We start from the raw sequence: 16,676 nt of genomic DNA on the forward strand, positions 1-16,676 counted from the left end.
ACTATAATTTTACCATGCGGACTGAAAACTGGGAATTAATCTTCACATTATAATATTGTAAATGTTCTGTTCGTTGTGCAGTACTTACTGTGTCCACACGAGGGTGCCAGAGTCCCTCATATTTTTGAACCATGAGAAACAATCCTCATCTTAAATTCCTGTTCCTTACTCCATCTTAAGAGCACAATACTGCATGTTTTGTTGTTCATCTATTTATTGAGTATTAGAAACATGAAAAACATACCCACCCTCCCCCAACTCAGACCAAAGAAAGAGCATTTGAAATCATTACATACTGAATAGCAAATAAAATGTATATAAACCACTGAAAACACTAAGGCTACAGTTGTAAACATCTATAGAAAAATGTTTTTTATCAACAACATCATAAGCAGTCGCTGGTGTGTAGCACCGTCCAGGAGAGAGAGCGTGTTCACCTCGTGTTTGCATTTGCAGTAACCTGAGCTTTGAAAGGTTGAATCATCAACATAAAGGTGTGAATGTGTGGCAGCGACAGCGACTACACAGTGATTGATCCATCTGAGCCGAGTGTGTGTCGTGGATACAGATTTGTTCCAGTTGTGCTTTTCATTCTCCGTGGACCTGGACAAGGTGCTGTGCTCATCTGGGAGTACAAATATGAACGATGGATGGGTCATTTTTTCTATAAATCACTACGAACTGGGTTAGTTTTAGCCATGATGGACAGATCAGTGGACAGATTAGATCATGACAGATGTTTTGAATCTGAAGGCCTCATCAGGAGAGTGGTGGCAGAGATCGGGTGCTGACTGGACTGTACTTCACCATGGATGATGGTGATGGAGGAGGCTGGGTAAGATGAGGTGAGGAGGGAGACGGATGGATGTGCCCGCCGTGGTACTCTCTCCCGGTCCCACAGCTCTCTGAGTCGGGGGCTTGAGAGCGACCTCTGGGCCTGCGGAGCTGAGGCGGGGTGGAGGCAGACTTGGACATACACTTGTACCGGGTTGGAGAGTGGTGGGAGGAAGACACGTGGCAAGTGGGTGAGGAATAGCACACAGGTGCAGAATGACGAATGGGTGATGGATGGTGTGCAGCTGAGGAGTGACGGTCAGGTGAGGAATGTCTTCCAGACTCGGGCTCGCGGCTTACGGGTGGATGCTCCTGTTTGACGTGTTTGGGCGTTCTGGGCGACTTGGATATCTTGGTGGACTTGGGTGATTTAGAAATGTGGTGAGAGTTGGCATTGTGAGAGGTAGGGGCTCGGCTGGGCGAGGTGGAGTCTCCATTGTTGGTGTACTTGTAGAGGAAGACGTCGTACTGAAGCGGAGGGTTGGTCTCCGAGTGGAGCTTGGCCTCTTTGGGAAGGAGCACTTCCAGGCCAATCGTGACCCCGTCCTGATTTGGAAATATGTGCAAGTAGAAAAACAAAAATACAGCAATGCAGGGAGAGTCATAGAGTATGCAAATAGTGAAATAAGGCTGTATAGAGACACAGGAACAGGTGGATAATGAGACAGTGTGGCTAACAGGGCGCACAGACATGTCGAGTGAAAGCCACAGTAAGTTGTTTTTATGCCACTTGAGGGCAGAAGGGGAAAAAATGACCTTTTAAAGTAAAAAAAACTTTCACAACATTTCCTTTTCAACATCACCTTTCATTTGGAGTCTTATGAATGTTCTATTGATATGTCAGCTCTCTTTTGAGTCTCTATTCGATTACTTGCTAATTTATCCAGTCTGTTCACAGATTATAATCTGAGAATCAAATACTTTTTACACTGCATGAGATAAGATCTTCCTGCTGTGGCCGTCAGATTTACATAAACTGGGATGCGAAAAACATCATGTTTATGACTCTAAAGGGAACAACAATAAGTCTCTGTTGATTCATCATGAGTCATTTGACGTACATATTTTTTAGCCATTTTAACCCGATTACAGACCCAGACTGTCATATTACAACATAATATACTGTATATCTGGAAACGATAAAAGGAAACCTGCAGTGCTGGTGATTGTAAACTGTTATTAACAGATCACAAATCTTATGGATTTGTCAAAAGTCTTCTATTTCACAACATCATCGTCAAATTTTTTTGCTGTCTTTTACGTTATGATTAAAGAACACATAATTGCCCGTGTGGCCAAATTTAGATGTAGGTGTATTGCAGCCTAATGTGAGGCTGTATCTGTTTTTTTTTATAAATCATAAGCCTATTTAGAACTCCATCCACAGATGATGGTACAAATTAACAGGACTAAAAATGAAGTAGCAAAATGATCACTAATCAAATTTAAACAACAATTTTAGACTAAATAAAAATTCCATTTCATTATGTTAAATACACTGAATGATATTAGATCATGTAAATATTGAGTTTTTAATTCATGGAAGATTTCATTTCAAGGCTCTTGCGTCTTGTAATTACTTCACAGAGCTGTCCATGGTGCTGAATGGGCTTCACTGTCACAGTGTGTGCGTGTGTGTGGTGTAATTTGTGAGCTGCCTATTGTGGCACAAAAGCAGGGTCAGCCATGCATTCAGTTATTATTAACACGGGAGCAGCTGGGTAGTCAGACATGCAAAGAAAAGAGAAAGAGAGAGAAAGAAAGTCTGGAGGGAATTTAGTGCACAGAGCAAAACACGGGGACAAGCTGGATAAAATTAAAAAGGTTTATTCAAACCACTGTGAACTATAATCCTTCATGTATACCCAAAAAAGTACAAAAGAACCTCAAGTACATTAAAATATTAGAAATCACATTGAAAACCAAGACACAGCGTGTGTAATAGGTGTATATAGATTCAAATATCGACTCCAAGCAATTACTTTGACTTCATGTAATCTAGACATATCCACTTATTAGCAATGCCACACATGAATATTTTCGCAAAAACACACCATTCACTTGTTTTCCACATACTTCTTTTTCTTTTTTTTTTGCAAATATTACGTTTTCAGACACTTTTCTTTTTTTGTTGAGAACACCAATGCATGCGGGCAAAGAGAAAGACAGTAAGGTGGGAGGAGGGGGCGAGGTGCAGGGGGAGTGGAGTGGGAGGAGGGTTTGAGCGAAACGGGAGAGGAGACGATGAAGAAGCAAGACTTCATTGGTCAGAGACCAAGGCAGAGCGTCAGCAGAGAGCAGAGTCAGTCATTAGTTGGTCCAAGCCAGAGATTTTGGACCAGTGTAAGAGGCAGATAGAGAAGAAAGAGGAGGCAGCAGCGCCACTATGTGATCAGTGATGGCATGGCAGCCTTGTAAACAGGACTATTGTGCTTCTCAATTCATATCTTTATTCATGTATTCACGTTGTGCTTGTTTTTCCATATGAGGCCTGATTGTATAAAAAACACTGTATGTATGATGTAAACAAAATTCGCCTACTGCATACAAGGATCTGTTGTTGTTGTTGTTGTTGCTGTTTGTGCGCACGTTTAATATTTTTAGTTTGATTCTCCGGCAGAGCACACTTGGGACAAACAGTGATTTTATAGCAGGTTGTTCTGGAGCGTGTTTACCTCGGCGTTCGCCTCTGTGTTGTTGGGAGTGTGCTCGTGCTCGTGGTCGCGCTCGTGCTCGTGAGCCACAGACGCTGGACGGTTGTTTTCCTGTTTGGGAGAATGAGAGTTGAGGATGTTCATAGAGCCCTCTTCCTTGGGTTGTGGGGATTTTGCCGGGTCCTCCTGCTTCTGAGGATCGTCCTGTGGGGAGAGTAGTTGCTCCATGAACACATATACACACAGGGCACATACTGTAGGAGACAGGGTTCTAAAGCCTTAAAGGTCCAGTGTTCAGTCCAGAACCAACTCCGTCCACACCTCCATTTTGCAAATTTCTCTGCTGTTTAGTCTTTCTTTTTCAAAGGTTTAAGCATTGGGATTATGTGAGCAAAGCCATCGTTCATTTGTGTGGCAAGCCAATGTGTCAAAATACAAGCCAAGCCGCCTTTGTTACTTACGCCGGCCGCTAAACTTTGGAGCACACTACCCTTAGATATCAGGGACACCTAGAAGACTTAAAACTTATCTTTTTACTCTAGCCTTCAGCTAGCTCCTTTTTATCCCCCCGTGTTGTGTTCTATTTGCATTTCCTATTTTATTCCACCCTGTGTTGTATTTACATCTTTTGTTTTATTTCAAAGTTAAAACAGGGTTTTTACTTTTTGACTTTTCCTTTTCATTCCACCCTGTGTTGTGTTTTATTGTTGTATTTGCTTAAATATACATTATTTTCCTTTTATTTTGGAGCACATTGAGCTGCCTTGTATGAAAGGTACTATACAAATAAAGTTTATTGTTATTATTGTTATCATCACTATTAGCTATAAACCATACGTCCATTCAGGCTGCTGTTGGCAGAGTGAGAGGTAATGCAAAGCCCTTTTCTAGCTTATTTTAAGGCTATGGAACAATTTAAATTTGAAAGTGATTTTACATTGATACTGATGAGTAGTATATTCAATTTCTGCCACTAAACCCTCCTAAATGTTACACACTGGACCTTTAATGCGCACAAACTCGAGTGTGGATATAGATAAAATACATGCATGTGTGTGTCCAAACTCTACTGACTGATAGCTTTCCCGTCCTGTTCGTGCATAATCCCCTGTGTATGAAATTAGAATTTCATCATTTGAAGTGTATGCAGTAAAACTTGGACTTAGAGGTCATTTCATGGACAAAATCCAATAGCTCTACTCTGCCAAATGTTGCCTTCACAAAAATGAAAGAAAAATATGCACAAAAGGAGGTGTGATGCATCCTCACAAGTAAGCTCCGAGCCAACGAGTGATACGAGGAGGCTACGACTGACCATATGTGTATTAGAGAGAGCACACTGCAGTCAACACTGACCGCAGATAATAGTAGATTCAGCTGTGGTAAGCATATAGAAACCTCAAAGGCAGCAAAATGTCAGAGAAATTATTTTCTTGAACAGACACAGGTCACAGTATGTACTGAAACTCCACCTATCATATCTGCTCATGAATCAGGGGCATTTTCGTTTATTGCCAATCACCTCCCTGACATTTGAAAAAAAAAAAAAACCTGCATTGCAGCCTTGGCTTTTTAGCCTCTGGACCTGACATTTAGAGCATCCGGACGTCACAGAAACGAAATCTGTACCAAGTCGCTGAAATGCCACAGGAGCTCTGATCGCAGGGGTTTGCGTTCAGTAAATCAAGTCACAATGTGTTCACTCACAGTTAAGTGTGTCTAATGGACTGAGTATGCATGGTTTCAAAGTACATCAATCTGCGTTTGTGTTTGTCGAATGCGTGCAGTCGTCATCAATGAGGGTGCCGTGTTTGTGCGACTAAAACCACTGTTGTGTCTGTGTACGTCCCCGCAATCGAGCCATCGACTGATTGGCATGTCACAGACATCTGAAGGTCGTGCAGGCAGTAAGTAGGGCACCATTGATCGGTCACACTGGCTGGACACAGCCAAATTAAAAAAAAGTACCTTTTTTGACGAGAGACAAGTTCAAAGAGCCGGCCTTTGTTCGTTGATCTCAAAGATTTTATGGACAATTATTTGGTTAATCTCTATTCATACAGGAATTCCCATTGATTACTGAGATTAGCCATGCAACAGTAACCTCATACTTGCCTACTGTATTGGCTTAATAACCCAGCAGGCAAGTATGATTGATTAGCATCCACTAGAGGCACACATACTGTAACCCCCCACATACATGTTCATATTCACACACACACACACATGCAGCTACAGAGCACATTTCACCTCACAGCAGCTTCGGAGGAGAACTGGGAAGAAAAATTGGTGGGGGGGGGGTGATCTGCAGGACGGAGACCCTAAGATGGCTGCTGGGTGAAGTGTGCAGTTAAAGGAAAAAGAAGACTCTCAGGATGTATTATTTGCCGTCTATGCTACGCCTCAGAACAGCTGGTTGCAGGGAGACTTACAAGAGGTGATAAATCTTTTCACCTGCAGTGGATGAGGAACACAGCTGATACCAGATCAGATGCAGATGCGGGGGGGTTGAGGTTTTGCAGGAAACGGAAAAACCAAACTCTGACATCTTGCATTTGCACGGGGATAAATTTAAAAAGCCGGGGATGGAATACTGCTGCAGGCAGTGTGCTTCTACCTGCTCCGCTTACCTGGAAGTGGTTATAGGGGTTTCTGGGTTTATATTCCCACGCATAGCGGGCTGTTGTTGTTGGCCTCTAAAGGTCAGTAGTAAGTGTGAGAAGCATTAAACAGTCACATAAACTGGGCACACACAACTCCAGGTGAAAACCAAATATAATTTGTGATTCAGTGGTGATTCAGAGGGTGAGATTGGTGCATGCAGTACACAGAGAGTTCCTGTTGTTTCGGTGTTTTCAGTACACATACAGACCATGCACAGAAGGAAGGACAAAAGAGCACGGACATAGAGATCAAATCCCTAACACAAAGGAGGAGGAAGGAAAACAGGTGGAGCATGAAGGAAATAACCAGGCAAAACATAGAAAAGAAAGGACAGGGAGAGGAGAGTAAACATGGGGCAGAGTTGTGGCATACCTGACAGATAATGTTGTCATAGTACGCCAGGTTGTGAGTGTGAGCTTGGGGAGCGGGCGGAGGAGTGTCACACAGTTTCCTTACATTTGGCTGTGAACCGTCGGCTGTTGTGGAAACCGAGAGTCCGTCCGTCTGCGGCTCGCTGCTCTGTGGGCGGAACTTACTGCGGAGAGGAAGAGAGAAAGATGGATGTGTGATAAATATTTACAGGAAACGTGTCTTTGACCGCGTGACATGAGATATTATTATTTGTTCGATTGTACATTTTTACACCCTTATTTATGAATAATTTTTTACATTATTTTTTACTGTTCCCAGTACCTCTATGTCTAATGTATTTAATTATGTTTTTATATCTGTCTTTTATCTGTTACTTGTATTTTACGTTCTCTTCTTCATGGGCCTGAGCCAGATAATTAAGATTTGATTGATATAGTACTCAACAAGTCCAGAAATGTTAACATATCTAAAATCTGTTATATGTTGTATATATATATATATATATTGTATATTAAATTGTATATGTTGTATATAATGTTATATATCATATCTAACATCTATCATCAATAAACAATCGTATAAGTATATCTACACACACACACCTGCGTTTGCGAAGGCGCCTGTTCTCGTTCTTCAGGTGGTGCAGCCTCTTGGCAAAGAACACTACGATCATGAAAAGGAGGAGGAGCACAAAGGAGGCCACGCCCACGACCACGCACATCACCTGAAACTCCGTCACTGCCCAATCACAGCGCGTGCCTTTGTTCCAAATGTAGTCCTGCACATTACACCTGGACACAAAGAGAAACACTGTTGAGTGTCACATCATCATCATCATCATCATCATGACATTTTTAAGAGAGTGTTGACGCATGTTTACAGCTACAGCGCGTTAAGTCAAGAGTGTAAAATGCTACTCAGAGCTGAAGACATGACGACTTGAGGTCTGTCCAGCAAGGCAGGGATTCAGCCTGCAGCCAAGGCCTTAATGAGATCAAAGGATCAGGATGTGTGTGTGTGTACGTGTGTATGTGTGTGCACACACATGCTATTATTCAGCAGGTATGCTCAGATTAGCAGTTTTACCTCTCAGTTTAAATTGCTGTGTGGACCAATTGTCTAACGAACCTATATTTGTGATATGTTGTATATACTTGTCCACACAACTTTAACAGGCTTTTTGAGGATTAGGGTTAGAATTGGGTAAAGGGGGGTTAGGCACTGAGTTGTGATGGTTAAGGGTTAGGGGCACCGGAATGCATTATGTCTGTGGGTGTCCACACAAAGCACACAAAACCAGCATGTGTGTGTCTCTGTGTGTGTATGTTCCTCCTTGTCATCACTGCATTGTCACTTTTTCTTGTAGAGTAATTGTGTGCATACTCCGTGTGTCTGTCGCCAGATTACATCTAACACACACACACGCACACACACTCTTTACCCCCCGCCTTCAAAACTAGAGCTAATCCTCTGGCGACCCCGCTGTGATCTTGACGAACACTCATGACACATTAAACCAGCCTTCTGTCTTTGTGCATGTGTGGGTTTCCAGTGTGTGTGTGTCTGAAGTGTCCTAAAATCTTCTCTTTTGTGTTGGAGAGGGCTCATGTAGGAAAATTATCACCACAAGGCTAATTAAAGGGGGGGTAATATTACAGCTCCCAAATACAGCCAGTCACATACAGTCTATTCATATGTTTAATAGACTGCATGTAAAAAGAGGTTTGAAAAGTGAAACCGGGGATTTTGATGGGAAAATGAGCCGACTTTCCCACTTGATTTATAACATTAGAAGCATTTTCGTGAGGAGTTAATGGTCCCAATCACTAGTTTCAGGTCTTCTCCTACAGAATGATCAATTTTTGTAAATGATGTTCCCACTTAAGAGGAAAACAGACAATAAAGGACAGCATGTACTGAAGGACTGGACACCAGTGTCATTGGCAGGCTACTTTTGTCAGAGATAGATGCCTGGTTACAGGGGGCGTCTGTTAATTTCCTATCATCACCCACCTGCTTGTAGATGTTAAACTCACCGTTTTCTGAACACAATACTGACTTTTTAAAAAAAAAAGTGTTTGTGTTTTCTCACCTGCAGAAAGCTCCCATTCCCGCCACCACGGTGCACACGCCTCCATTGAAGCAGAAGTTGGGTTGAAGGTCACACTGAGACACACACACCCCGGTTCCAGAACGCACAAAGCCCAGCCTGCAGCCGTCCGTCCCCATGGCACCACCTACCTCCGGCCCTGGCACGGCAGGAGCAGGTAACGGCGGTCGGCTCTTGACCTCGGGCGCCACATTGTTGGGAACGGCAGGAGGGTCGGTGAGTAGCAGATTCTCGTCGTCCATGTCAGGTGGCGGTGAAGGGGTGGGTTCGGGCTCTGGGGTCGTTTCTAACGTGGAGAGGTCGTCGTCGGGTGACAGGTAGTCATAAAAGTCAGAAAGTGTCCATGCCGTAGGGTCTCCCGCTTTCTGCTTCTGGGGTTTGGGGGCTTTGGCCCAAGCCAGTGCAGGATCAGAGGGCACAACATCTGGCGCCGGGCTGTGGAACGCCACCGTGATGACGTCATCAGAAAATGGGTCCCCAGGCTGGTCTGGACCCGCCCCACCGGCTGTCAGCTCCTCCCCAACAGGTGGGTCTTCCTCTATGACGTCTAGGTAGGTGTGTTTACGAGAATGGTGACGCTTGGTGGAGCTGTGGGGGAGCGTGGCCCCGAGGCCCGCTCCAATCAGGTGGTCTCTCTCTGCCGAGTCGTCACTCAGCACCATCCTGGTGTTCAAGGCCTCCTTGTGGACAGAGGACTGGTTGCGGTGATGATGATGACGCCTGGTCAGTGAATGCCTCCCTGTCAGTCAAACACATAAAACAATTCATGTGTTGGATTTCCACTCAAATATAGACAACGTATACAAGTCTTTCTCTAGTAGTGGGTATCAGCCATGGACCACACTTAAAAAGGTGGACATAGTTGACATAGTTGCAGACTGAGGACAACCCAGAAGTAAAAATGCAATGAATAGACACCAGGAGGCAACTCAGCTTGCAATAAGAGCTCAGTTTGAATGGAGAAGGGAGAATGATTCACAAATCAGTATAAATCATTTTCTTGAGGAATTACCAGAATACTATGTCCACTTTTTATATACAGCATATATTAAGATGGAAGTCAACATTCTCATTTTTTTTGCAGGACATGCCCGTTCTTATGTGACTGTAAATGAACAACTACATTGCCTAATCAACTGTCATACATTATTAACCATATAAAGAGACCAAAACCAACTGTGCGTTGTGTTGAATGAGCATGTGAAGGAACGACGCCATCAAGAATCGAACACCGTTTATAAAGACAACATTGACTTGTGATGACTTATGGGTCGCACTTCTTCTCTTCCAGTATTGTGCATTACTGCACTGTTGTTGTGTGAAGTAAACTTGAGGGTTCGACCATTTAAGTCTCGACTCGGTGATTATGACACACCTGTTTTGAACCAGTGGTTTGTAGAAATATAAAAATACATTTATAAATCAATAAACATTGCAGTAAAAACTGACTGAAAAATAACTCAGCCTGGAAAAATAGCTTTGACTAAAGAAAAACTATAATTCCAAAGCCCATGCAGACCTAACACTGGATTTGTCTGATCAGACTAGACAAGTAGACAACACGTGACAATTGAACTGCATTAGGGAAGTTTTCTCGTCATTTCATTTTAATGAAAATGATAAATAAAGACTATCTAACACATACACCCCCTTCATTTGGGCTGGAGCTAATCCCATAGTGTCGTTGTACACTGTAAAGACCGTCTGTGCCCAAGGACGAGGCATGAATGATTTAAATGGATCCCTACAGTACTGTACACAAATGTCCTCAGGGTGTCTCAGAGAGTCTTGTTAAGTCACCGTATCCTTTCACTCTGAAATCAGAGTTTGTATGTTAATGAGAGAGAGAGAGAATGAAAACTTCAGGAGATTTAACTGATCAACTGTGAAGGAAAATCAGAATAAGAGGAGAGGACTGTCTTGTAAACATACTGTGCATGGAGATGTGGGATTAGGCACATGTGCGTTAGTGACTGGGACTGGGTGAGGATTAGATTAGGATTTAGAGCTATAGGTTAGAGGCCGACTGGTCAGGCACCCCACCCTTTACTTGGCAATCTGCAGAGGAAGATGCAAAGACAGAGTTGCAGAAGCAGCTTTTAATGTTTTTATTACAAATGCCTACTGTGCAGATTAATATAAACAGAAGTGATTTAAAATCCAAAAAGACATCTCAAATATTCCACCCGTACCAGATGTTCTCTTTTGGACACTGTGGCTATTATGTCTTTATTTCTATTTATGCCTCATTTTTAAGCAGAGTGGCGCTAAATTTGTATAAGCAAGCACATTTTTTCGCATCTCCCAAAACATATAAATGCTCAGACTTAGAGAGTGTGCTGTTAAACAGTTTGAGAGCTATTGTTTTGGCACTTGTGGCACTGTTTCCACAGCTGACTGATTGTCAAAAAATCCACTTCTTCATACTTTTCCACTGGCCTGGTATACGTGTGCACAAATTGCCAAACTCATCCACAATACTTTGGCCCGGGCGGAATTCTCTCTCCCGCTACCACCCTGAAACCACTGCGTCCAATGAGATCACTGCGTTCAGTGTCTGCCACTTCATTCAGAGCTAATACAAAAACCATCTGAACGTGCCTGGAGTCACAAAGACGAGCGGCGGCTGAGGGAGCAACCACAAGATCTACCTCACACACAGGCACACACACACACACACACACACACACACACAGTCACACGCACACACCGCTGTTGCCATGGTGAGATGTAAAGAGGTGCCATGTTGAAAGGGAGACTCGGGCGAGAGACTTGCAGTAGGAAACAGAGAATCCAGTGTTTTGCTCCCTCTCCCTCTCTTGTTTTTCAATCAATTAGGAGCCAGTCAGTAGGTGTTATATGCCAACTCCATCTGTGGGAAAACTGAACTGGAATGCTTCACAGTTTGTGAAAGCGACGGACATGCTCGGCCACTTAAAACCGATTCAAATTTCCATTTAAAGGTTCAATCAGCCAATTTGTTCATGTCCCGTCAGAGATTGGTTTCATACATGAACATGAAAAGATGACACGAGCAAGACCAACACACCAAACGCACACAAGCCCCTGCTTAGTAATTACATTTCCCCCTCAGTTCTTCACCTCATGGCATCACACTGAGCACATCACCATGGCAACATGTTTTACCTGAGGTCACTGCGACTGGCTGGAGAGCAGATTCCTGGCAGCCTTCACCTTATCAGCAGCACACAGAGGGAATTGCGGGCGAGTATTCTGCATGCAGTCGAGGAACAACTAGTCCCAATTCCTTTTGTTGAAAGATTCACATACCGGGCCGCTTTATTAGGTACACATCACATCTAATAAATTGTCAGGAGTAGCACCCAGTGTGGTCTAGGTTTTACATGTTGTTAAAAAAAAATCTTATTAACAACATGTAAAACCTGAGTTATTTTAGTCTGTCATTATGAACCAGTCTGGCTAATTTCCTCTCATCTTAAAGGGCCTCTGATCTTAAAAAAATACAGCTTTTTTGTACTAATTTCCAGAGCTAAATGTGTTATTTGATCTTCAGACAGTGGATCTGAGATGCAAGTCTCATGCCCACAGCAACAGAGGAAATAAAATTGACAAAAAAGTCTATGTCAAAATCACTTCCTTCATAGAAAATAAAAGCCCTACATTGCTTTTTACTGTGTTCCTGTCAAGTTTTGAGTAAATGTTCTGGGGATGTGGTCATATTAAACAAACAAAGCAGCATCATAATGATTTTAAGTTTATTCTTCCTTTGACCAGGTGGGGAAACAATGGGTGAAAGTGCCCTTTAAGCACCAAAGAGGTATTTTCACCCAGAGAACTGCTCCTCACTGGACATTTTCTCTTTTTCTGACCATTCACTGTAAACTCAAGAGATGGTTGTGCATGAAAATCACAGTAGATTAGCAGTTTCTGACATTTTGACAAGCAAAAGCCTGTCTGGTATACCAACAACCATATCACATTTAAAGTCCCTTAGATCACTTTCCTCTCTCATTCTGAAGCTCAGTTAAACAGGTTGTCTTAACCTTAATGCATTAAGTTGCTGTAACATGATTGGATATTTGTGTGAATATGCAGTTGAACCAGTGTTCCTAATAAAGTGACCCTGTACGCAGACTCTGCAGTCAGGTTAGTAAACTGAGTGGATGAATTTCTAGCTGGAGAAGAAACTTTGGTTTCAAGTTGCTCTCTTGGTGTTGACACCTGTTGCTGACCAACCTGCACCATAGCTTTTTATGCCATAAACAGTATTTTCCCTCGGCTTCTGTGTTTGTTTGTGTGCGTGACGACAAAGTCACCGAGATGCTGGTGATCTGATCTATTGTGACATACCATGGGGTGTCTGGTGCTTCAGGGCAGATGGACCTCACAGTCTGCATCCATTCACACACACACACACACACACTTACATGGCACCACACCCAAGAGTCTGGACATTATCCATTTTGTTTTCCCCCGAAACTTCAATGAAAAATTACTTCATTTGAGCTTTTCCAATTTGAAAATATATCAGTTTTCTCAGTCCCCTGCAAATAAGGCGTGTTTATTAGTAGAAAGCAGTGACTAGGATGGAGGGTGTCCACTAATGTACAGATTTAAATGTCTTCAAGCACTTGGGGGTTTGCTATAGATTCGTTCATTTAGAAAACCTGTGACATTAACATCAAAAATTAACATTTTTAGCTGATGTATTACTTACAGCTGGAGCTTTAGTTCCATGTTCATTGAAAATCCATGTAAATCAGTGAATTGGCTACAACACTGTGAACTTAATTTGTAAGACCATTAGATGGACGTGATAAATGAGGTAATGGTAAAGCCTTTAGATGACCCCCTCTTATGAATAATACATTGATATTAAAACTATATTGTTTTACTGTCATCTTGGTGTGCAGGGGACATTGTGTTCTGTTCTTGTGTTACAGTGGTGCTGTTAAACAGCATTGGGGCTATCAAATGTTAATAAAATTCACATAAAATTCACATTTTCTGTATTTCTGAGACAGAAATTCATGTAGAAAAAAACCTATTATGTATCACTATTATCAATGGACATTTGTAGAAAAAAATGTATGTTAATTTAATCTAAATATAAATGATAAATCTAAATTGGCACCACAGGAAAATTGGATAAATGCGATCACACCTCAGTTTATTGCAAAGTTAGACTGTGATCATATTTTTACTAACAGAGTGATCAAACAAACTGCCCTTTTAACGCAACACAATTTAAAAAACACCCCAACCCGGACAGTGTGCACACATTTAAGATAATTTAACTGCCAATTGAGAGCAAATAAGAAATCTTTTCTCTTCCTAATTATCTTCTGTGAGCTCACACCAACAGTCGGTGTAAAAGCCCGACAGACAGCGCGTTAATTTGCCGGTCAATATGTCACTGTGTTAACGCCTCGTTACACATCGAGGGCGCGAGATGCGGCGATAAAATGGAGGGGGGCGGCGGCGGTGGCGCGTGCCCACGTGAACCCCGGCGACCCTGCTCGACGTGCACGAGCCACCCTGTTGCTGGGCAGCAGCAGCAGCGTCGCTCATTTTTCGCAGATTTTTTTTTTTTTTTTCTTACAGATGTCATGTCATCCGTGGATGAGAGCGTGGACGCGGTGTGGGAGCGGGCGCAGCGCGGCCTCGGTTGTCTCGGGCTTCCCCCTCCTCGTATCTGGAGGAATTCAGTCCATGAATTCAACACCGCGGACGCGTACCCCCCGCAGACAGGCCACAGTGCAGCTAATCCCGCCTTTGTCTGAGCAGCGGCGGCAGCAGCTGTCAAATGTCTCCTACACAACCTTTGTTTCCTTTATGAAGATGATGTAGAGCATGTCATTGAGATGAAGACACAGACTTGTCTCCCTCTCAGACTCTGAAATGTACTTATGAGATTAACCATCATGGCCACGACTGTATAGTGTCAGTTTTCACGATAAACCGCGTGAAAAACTCCCATCACAGCATAAGATTATGGTCTGTACAGCTCCGTTATTCATTGACAACCTTCGAGACACAACTAACTGTGCGGAAGATCATTTCACTGATGTCATAATGAAAAAGGCTGCAGCGGAGACTGATCACAATGTTGCATTTGTCATTTTTCCATCAAAGCCACTGCAGGTGTGATTTGATGGAACACGCACGTGCGCGCTTGCATACAACACACACACACACACCCCTACATCCATGCACGTACGCACACACGCACGCACGCCTATAGGGTGGGACTCCGGTAATTGATCAAACGACTTACCGTGCGCGGACATGATGACCAGTGAGAGGGTCATCAGCACCTGCCACGCTCCCACACGACTGTCGGTGTCGGCGCGCGCCATCACGCCGGTTTGATTCCCTGTGACACACAAACTCCGCTCCCGCTGTCAGTGATGGTCAGTGGTGGTCAGTGGGTTCAACGGTTAATCCCTCACCACGATCCAAACTTCAGATGGTGCCGGTTTTCGCCATGTCGCCGGTATCCTCCCTCTGGCCTCCCTCACAGCTGCAGCGCGTGTTTAACTGTGTGTGTGTTTGTGTGTGTGTGTGTGAGAGAGAGAGAGAGAGAGAGAGAGAGAGAGAGAGAGAGAGGACTCTTTAACGGCTCAGGTTCGGTTCCATTGTCCCAATGCTCCACACCTTTTGCGCGCGCGTGGCACTCCGTGGCTCTGTCGTCGTCAGCAGTATCACCGCGAAGAGTTGTTGTAGTAATGCGCGCGACACAGAGCGAGGGGGAGATAGAGAGAGAGAGAGGGGGGGGGGAGAGAGAGAGACAGTGTGTGTCTTTAGAAAAAGCGTCTCTCTCTCTCTCTCTCTCTCCCTCTCCCTCTCTCTGTCGTCGCCTTCCTGCGCCCAATTAACTATTTTCCTTCGAAACGCGGCACGGTGCGACACAGAACGGTACCGCGCGCGCGCACACACACACTAAGACACAGACACACACACACACATTCATGAGTGAACGCTATTCAGTGTCCAGTCTCAGTCTAAAATGGCTGTGAGAGAATGAAGTGATTTCAATGACTGTGAGTCAGTGTGTGTGTGTTTACTTATTGCCTCTTTAGGACCTTATCTGGCATGAACCCTGACCCATTAGACCAGTCAACCTGGGTCTATTGAGCCAGAACCTCATTTCTGAGGAACTGGTTATGTTCAGAACTAAGTTTTGAATAGTGGTTGGGTTAAGGTTAGCTGTAGGTATTAACTAGTCATGGTTAAGGTTAGGGTCAGGGTTAGGATTAGGTCAGTGGTAATTATGGTTCAGGTTAGGGATGAGGGTGATGGATGACTTTTTAATTGAAACAGGTCACAGTAGGAAAAGCACAGGTGTAAATAATCAAATGAATCATGGCTGCCTCACATCATTAATGTGATCAGTAACACCTGTGCGTTCCCTTTAAATCATCTCCAAATGTCTATTGTGATGATGTAGTTATGAAAAATACGATTGTGTTATGAAACAGTAACATCTGCTTGGAGTGAGAAACCACTGATGATGAATATAAAGTACACATGAATCAAGTAGAAAAATGGAAACACAATCTTATGAAAAGACTTTCCAACAATTTCCAACAGACAATTTAACAAACGCAGTTTGAGGGCTGGGGGTAATTTTTAAAATTATAGTTGTCAGAAAGTGTCAGTGATAATGAGCCCCTTGGATTCTCTTGACACAAGTTAAATGTTACATTTTCTTTTTCAGCATTTGTGACTGATTCATGTCCATACGGTTTATGTTTACCACTTTCAAAAACTGCTAAATAAATAGTATTAAAAAAAGTCTACAGCGAAAAATGCCACACACACACACCACATGTTTCTTTCTCTTCCTCTCTTTTCCCACTAAACATCCAAACCCACATCACTTTTCACACTATTTCTTTGTTTTCCTCCACCACCGAAAGAATTTAACAAAACTCCTCCCAGGTTCATGTCTGTGAACACTGCTGCGACTCTTTCCCACCTTTCTCTCACAAAGCGCTAACAAAAAAAACCTCTGCAAGGGCCCACCACCCAGCCTCCTCCTCAACGTCTACTGTACA

The 16,676-nt window shown here is 43.3% G+C and overlaps 1 protein-coding gene across 2 annotated transcripts; it reads right to left on the reverse strand.

The window, feature by feature from the left end:
- Positions 1–196: 196 nt before the first annotated feature.
- On the reverse strand, positions 197–15,397 carry cspg5b (chondroitin sulfate proteoglycan 5b). Of its 2 annotated transcripts, none has more exons than XM_044053241.1 (6): positions 14,894–15,397; positions 8,617–9,373; positions 7,127–7,315; positions 6,609–6,687; positions 3,510–3,692; positions 197–1,380 (listed from the first exon to the last, which is right to left on the reverse strand). In XM_044053241.1, exons 1-6 carry the CDS (start codon positions 14,973–14,975, stop codon positions 760–762), a joined length of 1,911 nt encoding a protein of 636 aa, XP_043909176.1. In that variant the 5' UTR covers positions 14,976–15,397; the 3' UTR covers positions 197–759. The 2 variants fall into 2 exon arrangements, with proteins under 2 accessions (XP_043909176.1, XP_043909175.1); XM_044053240.1 differs by having other exon boundaries at positions 6,525–6,687.
- Positions 15,398–16,676: the final 1,279 nt, after the last annotated feature.

The sequence above is a fragment of the Solea senegalensis genome, linkage group LG20 (assembly GCF_019176455.1).
Source record: "Solea senegalensis isolate Sse05_10M linkage group LG20, IFAPA_SoseM_1, whole genome shotgun sequence".
Classification (NCBI taxonomy): Eukaryota; Metazoa; Chordata; class Actinopteri; order Pleuronectiformes; family Soleidae; genus Solea; species Solea senegalensis.